Source organism: Lottia gigantea, assembly GCF_000327385.1.
Source record: "Lottia gigantea unplaced genomic scaffold LOTGIsca_2, whole genome shotgun sequence".
Taxonomy (NCBI): domain Eukaryota; kingdom Metazoa; phylum Mollusca; class Gastropoda; family Lottiidae; genus Lottia; species Lottia gigantea.
Window position 1 is genome coordinate 6,194,779 of NW_008708400.1, and position 15,413 is coordinate 6,210,191.

The 15,413-nt window shown below is 33.6% G+C and overlaps 1 protein-coding gene across 1 annotated transcript; it reads left to right on the top strand.

Annotated features, from left to right (window-relative positions):
* Positions 1-179: 179 nt before the first annotated feature.
* Positions 180-1,442, top strand: LOTGIDRAFT_153044 (hypothetical protein; the record flags this gene model as incomplete). Its single annotated transcript, XM_009053525.1, has 3 exons — positions 180-339; positions 544-680; positions 1,086-1,442. 3 exons carry the CDS (start codon positions 180-182, stop codon positions 1,440-1,442), a joined length of 654 nt encoding a protein of 217 aa, XP_009051773.1.
* Between the last annotated feature and the right edge of the window lie 13,971 nt (positions 1,443-15,413).

A 15,413-nucleotide genomic window follows, 5' to 3' on the forward strand; every position in this document is an offset into this window, starting at 1 on the left:
TGGTGCCACTTGGTGATTGGGTCTGTCTATTATTGAGAGGTTACCCAGTTATAAAAATAGTTTCAATATATATCACCCAATGAACTTGCCTTCCCTTTCTGAAAGGTCACATAAATAATTTGAAGTTATTGTAATTTTTTTTACTCAATTTGATAATGATTAATTTTATAGGTACACCAATGGCAGCTAGAACACCTGCCAGAACACCTGCTAGAACACCAGCAAGAACACCATCTAATGTGAGAACACCAGCACCAAGTCGAACACCTGCTCCTACTGGTAGAACACCAGGTGCTCGAACACCGATGACAGCTTATACACCTAGTATGAGCATAGGAGGTAATGGCATTTTTATTTGCTTCATTTACAGTAGTTTATTTGAGTTTTGTGTCTGCTAATACTGTAGGTTTTCAATTTAATCAAAACCATACATGTGTGACCAAAATTAATATCTTGTATATGTGTATTAGTGACATAAAAGTAAAACTGTTTTTATTATATGTATTTATTGCCTTATTTTGACTCAATGATTAATATTTGTAGGTGTTGATCAAGCTACTATCCAGAGAGCAGCAGCTGGTCTATCATCTAATATATACAATACTCTAGCTCAAGTTGCTAGTGCCACCCCACAACAACCCAATAGAAACGTCTCTAGTTTTAACACGGCTCATTATCAGGTAATATATTATATCATTAAGGGGAGGACTATAGCTCATTCAATAAAATGGTTGGATTCTTATGATATCGTTACTGCTAGGGTGATCTTTAGGATTTTAACAGTAGGTTGTATAATATACAAGTTCCAGAATTTTTTTTAATCCAATTGTCAGATAGATATTTGGACTCAAATCATCCTGAATGTAGGTATGAATTAGTAAGAACAAACCAAACTTTTGGCTCAGGAAATATTTCCCTTGATGCATAGTAATAAAATGTTACGACTTGTTTTAGCAACTAAGAAGTGTATTACTTACTCTCAATCTATAATTCCACTCTTAGGACAATATCTTATTGACAGATTTTTTAGGGCACTGGGTCCTGTATATCATCTTTTGATCACATTTTTTGGGCCTTTGTTTCAGCCTGGAGTGACTCCAATGATGACACCAATGATGACTCCAAATTATCATGGCAACCAGATTGCACAAACACCTAATCAAGCACCTGCTTCTCAATCTCAGCCTTTCACACCTTCCTACAATCCAACACCAAGAACATCAAATTGGTCTGGAATGACACCAAGAACACCAGCCCAGAATCAGCCTACTACTTCCTCCTCACGTCCTACAGCTGGCACCAGTAAATCAGGAACAGACTGGGCTAAAGCTGCTGAAATGTGGGCAAAAAAGAAAACACCAAGTAAAAGTAAAAGGCGTGGTACACCAAACTCTGATGATTCGCCTCGAGGTGATGGTACACCTTTAATTGATGAACGATGAAGCATTTATTCATAGCGAGGTGTTACAAAATGGACATTCTTATATATATTTTGGAACTTCTAGTGGAAAATGTTTCTATCAGTCAAAATACTTTGGTATTAATATTATAAAGACTTAAAAATACAAAGTGAACTTGTTGGTATGTGTACAGTGTTTCAAAAGATTATTGTTGTTCAAAGATACTTTTAATACACATTAAAGCAGTCAAGATTATATATTGGTAACACAGTGTTTTAAACTGTCCAGTGAACTTGGTGTTAATATAGTGTTTTTATCAGCCAAAAGATATTGGTGTTTAACAGATCTGTATTTGATAAGGAAATATCTATTCTGCCCCTTATATCATGTTGAAAGATGCATACTAAGAAACGGACTGCCTAAACCAAAATTGTTTTTAATTATTCATAGGTATCTCTCATAGATTTCTTTAAAATGAGTAAAGATTGATGATAGGCTATATCTACTTACCAATGACGAAATTAATAAGATTCTGCTCTTTCACTGGGTTTGTCATTTGCCTCCCTTTCAAAGAGTCAACTTAACTAATAATTCGTATTTCTTTATGATGAAGAGAGCCTAATCTTGTAAATTCTTAACAAGACAAGCTATTTTATGGAAATAATTAAAGCATAAAGAGGATAACTTGATAAAGGAGACATCTTGATGACACTGGAGCAGAAAGATTGTTAAGTTAATGTATATGTTATATTGTTATGTATATATATGTAAATATCTATTTTTGATAATCTGTCAAGAAGACATTTTTATGTAATGTTTTGCTATATATTTATTGAATCAAATCATTGTCTGCTGGGGGAATCAAGGTATCTGAAATTACATTTTCTACACAATAAATTATCAAAATGTTCCAGCATTTCTCTTAACTTAGAAATAAATTATGCAGGTATATTAAATTCTAAACCATTACTGGATGAAAAAATAATTGATTTTTGAGCCTAATGTCAGAAATTATGGTCTGTGTCAATACTTATATGGGTCTATAATTGAAATATTATTTTAGTAAGGAAATATTGATTTTTGATAATAAATTAGCTATATGAAAATTTGTCCAGAAATGATATTTGTGGTTATTTTCAGAGACTTTGTTGATGCTTTTAGTTGATGTTTAGTTTAAAAGGATGATAAAACATTAATTAGAGTTTTCAAAGGGATTCAGTCATTTAATTTCTCAAATCAAGAAACAAGTAGATCACTTAGTGGCAGGTGTCGCACACGAAGCAGACTATGCTTACTCACCTGATGGTACTTCTCTTTCGACTACTATACTACCTTTACTACCGATTTGCCAATGCCATTCTTTGAACGCATTTTTTGATTGACAGAATTTGTTCGTAAGAATTTTTATTCAGAAATAAAATGTGATGTTCACCTGCCCTTCATTATATAAAACAGTTTGTAATCTAAGTCACCTCATGTAGTAAAATAATAATTAAATAAACTGCCAACTCTTTTATTTAATTGAAGACAATCTAGGTGTAACATTCTAATTGTTTAAAATGATGCAGTTGGCATAGTGCCTATTTTTTGGTATTAAATTTGTGACAATCTAGGTGTAAAATATTTAATTTTCAATATGATAGCATATAATGAGATAAATGAACTGTTCAGTGATAACATCACTCTAGTTGTAATTAATTGGAGACAATCTAGGTGTCAAAAATTCATTCTTGAAGGTCATACAGTTATCCAAATGGGGTTTTATCGAATTGTAATTTGAATAATTAGACGATTCTATCCCTAAAACCAAATATTGTTTATTTTTCTTGACTGTTAAATCCAAAAATAAGCTGTAGTATCAACATGATTATTCTTTCTATAAAAAAATACCAGCTCCAGACTTTTAGTTTCTTTCTTGTAAAAATAAATAAAATCTTGCTGAAATCAATAAATGACATAAAATACTAATACAGCCTTGTTTTTATTGTGTGTATGGATTGTCTTTAAGTCATGACTTGCCTTAATCTTTTTCTACTCATTATATTTTACAGACAGATAGGCAAGATGGTATGGATTGATCCATATCGATTTTTCACCAATTACCCCATTTCAATCAGTCTAATGTTTCGTTCACACTACAAGTTGAAAAGGGCTGTGCGTGGTATAGCAGTTAGTTAGTTGGTTTTCAATGTACAGACGCTCAGCTGTTTACTACGGAGCCCCTAAGGCGCAATTGTAAACATATTTATTTATTATTTCGTTTAAACGAAATAATTATTTCGATTAAACGAATTAATTATTTCGTTTAAACGAATTAATTATTTCGTTAAAACGAAATGTTATTTCGTTTAAACGAAATAAATTATTATTTCATTAAAACGAAATAATTATTTCATTTAAACGAAATAATCAATTCGTTTAAACGAAATAATTATTTCGTTTTAACGAAATACGCTATGTTTATTTCGTTTAAACGAATTAATTTTTTCGTCTATTTCGTTTAAACGAAATAAAAAGATGGGTTAATTATTATAAAATAATAAATAAATATGTTTACAATTGCGCCTTAGGGGCTCCGTAGTTTACACCTCAATCAGATCGGAACAGAGCACGCTCGGGAAATTCTGCTGTAAATTTTAGCGCTCACAGTTAGCAGTTGTCTATAGCGAATGATTGATTTCAGGTTGACCTGCTCTGCTTGTAATGTGAACGAACCCTTATGCTCTGATATGGCAACAACTAGGTTATATAAGTACTTCAAATATTTCCCTTTTCAATACTCCCACTTTTAAGTATACTATTAAAAAGCGATTACAATCCATGACTCCGTGAGAAAAGTCATCTTTGTGCGGATTCTCCAGTACTGCAAAATATGGTTATACAATCAAAAAAATCTGGTTTAGTGAAAAAATGCGTAATTTTATTTTTCCATTATAAGGGTATATAGTGACTTTTAATTTAAAAAAAATCTTTCAAAATGCATTTGTACTGATTGGTGCTGTGGTTTTAACATGTACAGATTTTAAATAGACAAATCAGTTCAGTTGACAAATAAAATGACGTAGAATATTTACTTCCTGCTTTCAATTGCCATGGTGTCATTAGGTGAAAGGCATACTCCATGGATAGAAGAGTCTCTTTTCTAAGGGCACAGGGTCCCCGTTCTTGCGTCTTGAAGCACTCAACCGACGTCTTAAAGGGGTATTTAGAATGTGGGCTAACAGGAAAACTGGTCGTCGCAAGGTCTTCAAGATATTTAACCGTCAAACTATTTATTTCACTTTTCATTGTTGTTAGGTTTCGAACTACCATGTCACAGTAAGCAATTTGATACCTTTAGATGGAAGTTTGAGTATCTTTGAATTGTTGTTAGAAATGTTATCTTTCCAGTGATAAACTTTTGTTAGCTGAGATATATTTAACGAGTTATATAAGAATATGATCAGTTTTCTCATTTTATCTGACAATTAATTACATAAAGGATTAAATTTAGCTTTTATAACATGAGTAAATGACGGTAATACTAGGAAACCAGACCAGACACACATTTTGTCAATTTAGGCAATGGTTGAAGCGACTTTAATAAGCTTTCTCTGTGCATTCTAATGAGACAGTGTGAACCAAGCCCCTCTGTGCTACAACTCATCGACATTTTGAAAGTGAAATTTCTTAGGCCAAATCTGGATCAGAAAAGATGACGTAAAACTTCATTCCATTTCATTAAAGTCGCACCTGCCTGCATGACGTGTGTCTAATGTACTCTCACTTAGTTCGGAAACCAATCCCAAATACGGCAATTCATTAAATTATGGAATACATGTATGTACCAACTTGAAGGAATTTGTCCACTATGTACGTTATTAAGTTGTCAGAAAAGATTTCCTGTTATTAAACAGTAAATAACCCTGAGAGAAAAATTATTTCATCAACCAGAAAGATTAATGATTACTACTTATTAAACTTACATTATGTTTATAAATAAGTAATATAATATCATTGCCCGTGGCCAGACTTGATTGTTCGGAGGGCCAAGTAATATATGTATGGGCAATATTAGCCTATATGGTGTTTACTTGCAGTAATAGAAGTGGTCGGTTTTCAGTCAATCAATTCCTACCTTTGCCCCGTTATAGCTACAGGCTTGCTTACAAGTCAATTTTCTGTAAAAAATTTTTTACAAAAATCAGGGTCCTGGTATGCATGTAAAATTCCCTAGTTACGACAAAGTCGTATCGTTAGAATTTCATAGGTGAACAGAGGATTCAGTGTCTTGATGCCATGAAGCCAGAGTGTCAAAACTCCAAAAAAACTTACAATTTAGTTCAGTTTAACCATTGTCCTTATACTTTTCTATGACTATACGAATGATAATGGTTCATGTAATTTTGTTAATTAATGTTAATTTTGATACTGGAACGATGTGCTTTCAGTGTTACAATTGGTGCTGACATGTTCAGTATGTGTCACTATTAATACTGACACTTGTTCATTTTACCGATTAAACTGAATTGATACTGACAAGTGTGTGTGTTACGATTGATACTGGCAAGTGGGTGTTACGATTGATACTGACACCCGTAAATGTTTCTGCTGATACTGACAAGTGTTACTATTGATACTGACATGTGTATGTGTTATGATTGATACTCACACCCGTAAATGTTACTTCTGATACGGACAAATGTTACTATTGATACTGACAAGTGTATGTGTTACGATTGATACTCATACCCGTAAATGTTACTGCTGATACCGACAAGTGTCACTATTGATACTGACAAAAGTATGTGTTACGATTGATACTCACACCCGTAAATGTTACTGCTGATACTGGCAAGTGTCACTATTGATACTGACAAGTGTCACTATTGGTACTGACAAGTGTATGTGTTACGATTGATACTCACACCCGTAAATGTTACTGCTGATACTGACAAGTGTCACTATTGATACTGATAAGTATATGTGTTATGATTGATACTCATACCCGTAAATGTTATTGCTGATACTGACAAGTGTATGTGTTACGATTGATACTCACACCCGTAAATGTTACTACTGATACATGCTAGAAATGGGAATATTGATAAAAATGATACATGTAAATGTTACATTTGATACTGCCCTATTTGATACATTTTGTGTTAAAACGCATACTATTAATACAGACACGTTTACTTTGTCCTTGAAATCATTTGCTGACAATGACACGTGAACGTGTTGTGTTAGAAAACCTCATAATTCTCTGGAGGGTTAGAGTTAATGACCGACAAGCCAGGAAAGCGTTTCTTGCTGTCACGAATGATATCAACTTAACAATCGAATTGTTCAACTTTTAGATATAATTGAGTTTGGAAAACAACTCAGGTATAATTGCTAACTTAAATCTCGAAAATGACATAAAGGAATATATATATATATAAATATAAATATTTTAATAAAGTCCTATTCTAGCTGTCTATATTAGGTTCTAGCTGATTAGGGCGCAAGTTAAGAAATGCGTACCAACGGAAGTTGTAAGTTTCCAGACCAGTAATAACAATTCAACCGTCTTAATACTTATGTTTCTGTTTAAATAGCAAACTAACCTCTAACCTGGTCTCATCACAGACAAGCTGTAAATTATTGGGACAAATATTTTCGATTTAATGGTATGATGTAATATATCAGAATAATGTCAGCAACGCGACAAAAAGTCAAACAGTTGGAAAAAGCAGAAAATTATCACCAAAAAGAAGCAAATAGTTGACGGCTCTGGTTTGAACATTGACAAATGGAAGGTCTTTATTGAGCAACGAAAGGTCAGTGACTCAACTACTATAGGTGCTAGTTGAATCAAGTCAATGGGCCCCCACGTCTAAGAGAGAGAGCATATGTTAAAAGAATTCCCGGGGCAGGGTACCATCCCACTAAAGTCCACGGGCCCTACTCATCTAGTTGAGCCATTGTGAGAGGTGGTTTATTGAACATACATGCTCTGACGTAAGATGGCATTTCAAGAATAAAAACTGTTCACAGACTGAAGCCAATTAAAGAAACATTAAGTTATCATTAGAACAGATTTTAGACATATCATTATCTCTCTTCAAGAGATGGCAAGAAAATTCAGACTAGAAACCCAACTGTAAAGCTTCATGTGACACACAATTTAACATTTTATAGACGTTTAAGAAATAGGTTTAATAGAGGGTTTCAATCCGGAATACCGATCTTCAATACTTTGTCAGATTCTCTGTGCTGATTATTCTGTATTGAAATTTGATCTATAAAGAAGTACAGTCGTTTAAATTATTAGACTTCAATTCCACATCATATAATTCAACAGAAACGTACCGCCGAAGTAAGGGCAGGCACTTCTTTCCACCAAAGAAAAATGATAAAATATTTGAAAGTGGGGAGAGGGATGAGGGTAAGGATGGGTAAACCTGAATTGTAACAGTGTCACATGCAGATATCACCGATAGGATGTTGCGACCCTAAAGTGACGATTGTCTTCGTACTTTTTAGAATTATTATTAGTGGAATTACAGACCAGGCCATGTATTCTCGAAGCGATCTTAGCGTTAGGATGTCCTAAAATCAATGTTAGAAGATAAGAACATAGGACATCCTAGCGCTAGGATCTTTTTGAGAATTAGCCGCCAGGACCAGGACGTCAAATATCTAAATGACAATACCGTTTAATTACCCTGCTTGCTTTGAGACATATTTTTTTCTTCTACCTTTTTAAATCTATAAAAATCAGTGTGATACTCCATAGTGAATAGAGTAAATAATAACATAAAAAGCACGTCCAGTATCTTAGACCTAATATCAAGACCCACTACTGTTTCTTGTAAAAAAATCTTTCTATTGTAAACTTCAAATCTGATAAGTCATGTCTGGTAAGATCGAAACATTTCTAATAGTAGTAGAATGCTGTAATGTAAATTTCATCGCAAATCTTTACGGGACTTCTTCCTTAAAGCTATCATGCTTTTATTAAAAGTGATATTAATTCTCTTATTTTTTGAAAATCATTTACGCGAAATGGTTTTCTAAACCTTAAGCGGAAGTCAATTTATGTTAATCAAGTTCGTTTCGTTTAAATGTGAATCAAAATCGAAAGAGATTGTCTCTACTTCGGATTTCGCTGTTCCACAATTCGTAAATGCCAGAAAGAAATGGGTCCTACAATACACTTTGATTGGTTAATAGTAAAGTCATTAAAACGCAAATGTGGTATAAAATCTGTTAGATTGCTATGAAGGCGAAACATGTTAGAAAATAAAGAAATTAAACTGCAGGTTAATTTTAATCAGGCAAAAAGTTCTCCCACGGATAGTATCTAAATTTCATCTCAACCTGTTATTAACTAAGAATAATGACAGATTGTAATGTTGAGATGATTATATTAAACTATAGTTCACTTCGTAGGAGGGTGCAATTATTACTTCAAATATAAATTGAAAAGTGATACACCTTGAAAAAATAATTGAACTGTAAAATACACCTTACCAATCCTTGTATCCATTCCTTTGTTTTTTTATTGTCTTGGTGTCTTCTTAGTGTGATTGCGTGGGAGTTATAAGTAGTGGGGGTATTTTCAGAATAAACGTTCATGAAAGGTTGACATAGCACTGAAAGTTCATTTGATTGATTTGGCTGAGATTGTCGTTTTTGTGATTTTTTTCTCACAAACATCTGGAAGATATTTCCTATTTTAATGTCACGAGATTAATGAAGTCTAGGGTCAAGTCAGATGATTTTTCAACATAATTGTCTTTAAAGCCTCCTGAAATGTCCTGTTAGAGATCCAGAATTACTTCAAATAACAAGAACGAGTTGAGATATATTGCTAGCTTGAAATGTTTGTTAAGAGTCGACTATGCACAATCGATTTCTCTGGACAAAAGATGCAATATTTGGCAAATATCCACCAATTACCCAGTTATAAATATAAAACACGTCCTGTCTAAGGTTTAGAAACCACTTTGTTTAAGTTTCATTAAGAATGAATCGTGCTCAGTGTAGTACAATAGAGATTTGAACTCTCAAACAAAATACATTATTTCTTGGTCTTGATTGGGGATGATTTCTCGTCAGTCAGGGAGTCTAGATTATTGAAGGTGTGTTCGATTTGTCGCCTATCAAGAGTAAGTTTCGGTAGAGTTATATCATAAAAGAAAGTAATGGCAAATCTAACAAATTCCCAACCTGCCCTTACTCTTTTGTCTTTTGTTTAAAATCGCAACTTGGATGTGAGCTGAAATCAGGTGTACTGTATGTAACCATTCATTGTTGAATGCAGAGGTCTAAGGCTAAAGATCTTCACTTGTTAAGCTGTGAGAAAATTTTACAGTTAAAGGGTATGTTATCGTTACTGATATCGTCTTCATTTATGCTATGCAGAAAAGTAGGACGTAAAACTCCATTCATTTCATTTCATTTCATTTATGCTAAAAACGTAGCTACACCTGTTTAATATAGCTATCAGTCTCCACTCCCATACCTGTCTAATATAGCTATCAGTCTTTACTCTCACACCTGTCCAATATAGCTATCAGTCTTTACTCTCATACCTGTCTAATATAGCTATCAGTCTATACTCTCATACCTGTCTAATATAGCTATCAATCTACTCTCACACTTGTCTAATATAGCTATCAGTCTCTACTCTCACACCTGTGTAATATAGCTATCAGTCTCTACTCTCATACCTGTCTAATATAGCTATCAGTCTCTACTCTCACACCTGTGTAATATAGCTATCAGTCTTTACTCTCATACCTGTGTAATATAGCTATCATTCACTATCATACACCTGTCTAATATAGCTATCAGTCACTACTCCCACACCTGTCTAATATAGCTATCAGTCTCTACTCCCACACCTGTCTAATATAGCTATCAGTCACTATCATACACCTGTCTAATATAGCTATCAGTCTCTACTCTCACACCTGTCTAATATAGCTACCAATCTACTCCCACACTTGTCTAATATAGCTATCAGTCTCTACTCTCACACCTGTCTAATATAGCTATCATACACTATCATACACCTGTCTAATATAGCTATCAGTCTCTACTCTCACACCTGTCTAATATAGCTATCCGTCTCTACTCTCACACCTGTCTAATATAGCTATTCTTCTCCCACACCTGTTCAAAATAGCTACCGTTCTCTACTCTCACACCTGTCTAATATAGCTATCAGTCTTTACTCTCACACCTGTCTAATGTAGCTGTCAGTCTCTACTCTCACACCTGTCTAATATAGCTATCAGTCTCTACTCCCACTCCTGTCTAATATAGCTATCAGTCTCTACTCCCACACCTGTCTAATATAACTATCAGTCACTATCATTACACCTTTTAAATAAAGCTACCAGTCTTTACTCTCACACCTGTCTAATATAGCTATCATTCACTATCATAAACATGTCTAATATAGCTATCAGTCTCTACTCTCACACCTGTCTAATATAGCTATCAGTCTCTACTCCCACACCTGTCTAATATAACCATCAGTCACTATCATTACACCTGTCTAATATAGCTATCAGTCTATACTCTCATACCTGTCTAATACAGCTGTCAGTCTCTACTCTCACACCTGTCTAATATAGCAGTCAGTCTCTACTCTCATACCTGTTTAATATAGCTATCAGTCTCTACTCTCACACCTGTCTAATATAGCTATCAGTCTCTACTCCCACACCTGTCTAATATAGCAGTCAGTCTCTACTCTCATACCTGTCTAATATAGCTATCAGTCTCTACTCTCACACCTGTCTAATATAGCTATCAGTCTCTACTCCCACACCTGTCTAATATAACTATCAGTCACTATCATTACACCTGTCTAATATAGCTGTCAGTCTCTACTCTCATACCTGTCTAATATAGCTGTCAGTCTCTACTCTCACACCTGTCTAATATAGCTATCAGTCTCTACTCTCATACCTGTCTAATATAGCTATCAGTCTCTACTCTCATACCTGTCTAATATAGCTATCACTCTCTACTCCTACACTTGTCTAATAAAGCTATCAATAGCAATACACCTGTACAATATAGCTATCAGTCACTATTCCTACTCCTGTCTAATATAGCTATCAGTCGCTACTCTCACACCTGGCCAATATAGCTATCAGTCGCTACCCAAACACCTATACATTATATTTACTACTCCCACACGTGTACAATATATCTACTACTCCCACACCTTTCAATTTAAACTGCAGGGCAAAAGCTTTTTAAACAAATCCAGCATGTGATAAAAGTAAATCTAAGAATGTCAGTCCAGGACAAAGAAACAAGGCACCTTAGTGGTGTTGTTAATGTTTATTAGAAATATATTACAGCCTCGGGTGTTCTGTATTGAATATTGAGGAAATAAACAGGAATTTGATAAATATTGAAATTTTTATGAAGGATTCAACCTCAAGGTATTTTCATTCTAAGACATTTTTGAAAGAAATATTTTGTTACAAATAGAACTAAGCTAATACTGATAAACAATAAACAACAAGTCGAAATTGCTGACAAATTGATTTCTGATATAAATTCATGATTTTATAATAGTACTTTTTTTTAAACTCCATGATGTTGATAATTATATTCTTTCTAATAAAAATGAATTATCTTAATCTTTAATATTGTAATTTAAAGAAAATATATAAGCATTGTTGATAATTGTATTTTTTATACACCCGTTGTAAATGATAATATTATGTTTCTTTATGATATTTGTATTTTCGTAACATAAACATGTTTCATATTTAGATATAAACATTGTTAATAATTTTTTTATGATAATAGATATTCTTGATGATTGTACTTTAAAAGATATAAGCATTGTTGATAATTGCATTTCTTTTTTAGATATAAACATTATTAATATTTTTGTTTATATAAACTTTGCTTGTGCTTATATTTTTTCTTATAACTACTGTTGATAAGTATAATTTAAAAATATTAGCATTGTCTATACTCCTAGGTTGAAAGGGACCATGTTGGGAACTTGGGTTGTAGAGAGGAAGAAGTTGATTGTGTCTTAATATCACCCCATATAGCTTGCCAGACAAGATAATATACGCCCACTGGTAGCTGTCGGAAATGATAAAACAGTCTTTAGTGACTGAAGTATGAATTTTCTCATATTGAAGAAATTTTAATAGTTTGAATTCAATGATATATATTATATTTACTGCCAGTTATTTATGTTTAGTAATTACTCAAAATTTAAAATCAATATCAATAACCCAAATGCATAAAATTATCTCATCAATATACATGATCACACCATGTTTCATTAGAATCAGTTGAAAACTGTAGTCTCTATTGTGTTCACAAACAAATTTTGACATGTTTTTCCTATGTCAAGGGCAATAACTCAAAGGCCGTTCATCGAAATATCATCAAATGCGAACTTTTCCAAGATCTCATCAATATAAATGATCACACCAAATTTGATTAAAATCAGTTGAACACAGTAGTCTCTATTGTGTTCACAAACAAATTTTGACGTGTTTTTCATAAGTCAAGGGCAATAACTCAAAAACCGTTCACCGAAAGATCGTCAAATTCGAACTTGACCAAGATATCATCAATATAAATGATCACGCCAAATTTCATTAAAATCAGTTGATAACTGTAGTCTCTATTGTGTTCGCAAACAAATTTTGACGCGTTTTTCCTAAGTCAAGGGCAATAACTCAAAAACCGTTCATCGAAAGATCGTCAAATTCGAACTTGACCAAGATTTTATCAATATAGATGATTACACCAAATTTCATTAAAATTGTGTTTACAAGAAATATTGACGGACCGGCGGACAGGGGCGACGGCAATATACGTCCACATTTCTATGTGGGCTTATAAAAGGGAAAGACATATAATATTGTATCTTTTTGTCCCCACTGCTAAATTTGCAACCCGAGCCCCTGAAAATGTATATTATTATTAAGTTGCATGTGAATTGGTACTAGTCAAGATATCACAAAATCGCAAAAAAAAAACAAACTCAAAGATATTTTTTTTTTTGTTAATATCTTATTCAATCTGAAAGCTTTAAACTTTAGCTTTAGAGAAAGTGTCCTATTAATGTACTATTTCACTTCTTAGAAAATAGATGGAACGATATGGCATGACAGCAGTATGACAACATGTCACTCAGTCTTGTAACAAAATCTTATACTGAAAAGGAGCGGAAATGAGAAGAAAATTACAACACGCATAGAACAGTAATATCCAACTTTTTTCACAATTGTTCCTGATTTCAGTCTACGTTATAATTGGATTATGTATTGTAGTGATAATTTGAAATTAACAGATTGCGATTACTAGCCTATTATAATTAATAGTTTTCCTTGTGGAGAATTGTCAGTTTCATTGAATTTGTTTTGTTATCCCCGGGTCGTAGCAAATAGTTCTGTCATGTTGAACTGTCTGACTGAACTATTAAACTACATGTAAGTGCCTGAAGACAGTTTATAATAAAAACATTATTAACTATTTACAGTGGCTAATGTAGGACACATGGCTTATTCAGTAAGTCAAGTATTCAAGATTATATGTTTATAATGATTTGAGGAACCTATTTACCTGACACAATATAGCCCAGCTTCTGTCATAATTCAGCCCAGCTTCTATCAAAATTCAGCCAAGCATCTGATGACAGAATTCAGCCTAGCATTTGATATTCGATATAAGTCAACCCAGCATCCGACAAAATTCTGCTCAGCATCTGACATAATTCAGTCCAGCAACTGACATAATTCAGCCCAGCATCTGGCATAAGTCAACCCAGCATCTGACTTAATTCAACCCAGCATCTGCCTTAATTCAACCCAGCACCTTACATAATTCAGTCCAGTACCTGACATAATTCAGTCCAGTACCTGACATAATTAAGCTCAGTATCGGACATAATTCAGCCCAGCAACTGACATAATTCAGCCCAGCATCTGACATAAGTCAACCCAGCATCTGACATATGTCAACCCAGCATTTGACTTAATTCAACCCAGCATCTGACTTAATTCAACCCAGCATCTGCCTTAATTCAACCCAGCACCTTACATACTTCAGTCCAGTACCTGACATAATTAAGCTCCGTACCTGGCATAAGTCAACCCAGCATCTGACATAATTCAGAGTTGCATTTGACTTTCGAAATAATTTAGCCCAGCATCTTACATAATTCAATTCATAATCTGCCATAATTCAGTCCAGAATCTAGCATAATTCAATTCAGCACCAATTCAGCAATTCGGATAATAATCTAACATGATTTAGGTAATAATTTAGTTCAGCAATTACAATAATTCAGTTCAGCATCTGGCATATTTCAGTCCAGCATTTGACTTAATTCAGTCCAGTATCTGACCTATTCAGATCGGCACATATTTCGACATGCTTCAGTCATTGACTCCAAAACCCTTTACTGTTTATGACAGCTTCTAACATAATTCAGTCCAAAAGCTGACATAATTTCAGTCTTGTGCCGGACATAATTTTTTGTCATGTTTTCCCTAAACAATCCATCTTAGAATCAAGTATTAGGATATAATTAAATAATGACCATCGCTGTAATAATTACCATTATAAGTAAAAAGAGGGAGAGAAAAAATGGCTCTACAATTAATTACATTTTAAGATTTAAAGATGGGTTCCTTTATTTTCATTCATTCTCAAACTTTAGCCAAAATTCCAACTATATTTTGACTGTCATAGCAGTAATCTGCCACAGAATTAAAATTAAATTCGGTTCCCCCTCATCTGGACCAGATCCGTTAAGCTTCTAAATGACATCTGAGGAATTAAATATTTGTTTTAATATTGAGTAATTCCTGTGATAATAGGATTGTAACAGAAGAAAGACAATGGATGTCTAATTCTCTTTCTAGACTCGACCGGAATAGTAGTGTATTGCTCTTAAAGAACATTAATCTTTTCACGTTAATATTATAAGTAGCTTAAATTCCTTAAATCAAGCTATGATTTCATGGGTTAATTTCTGCCAGC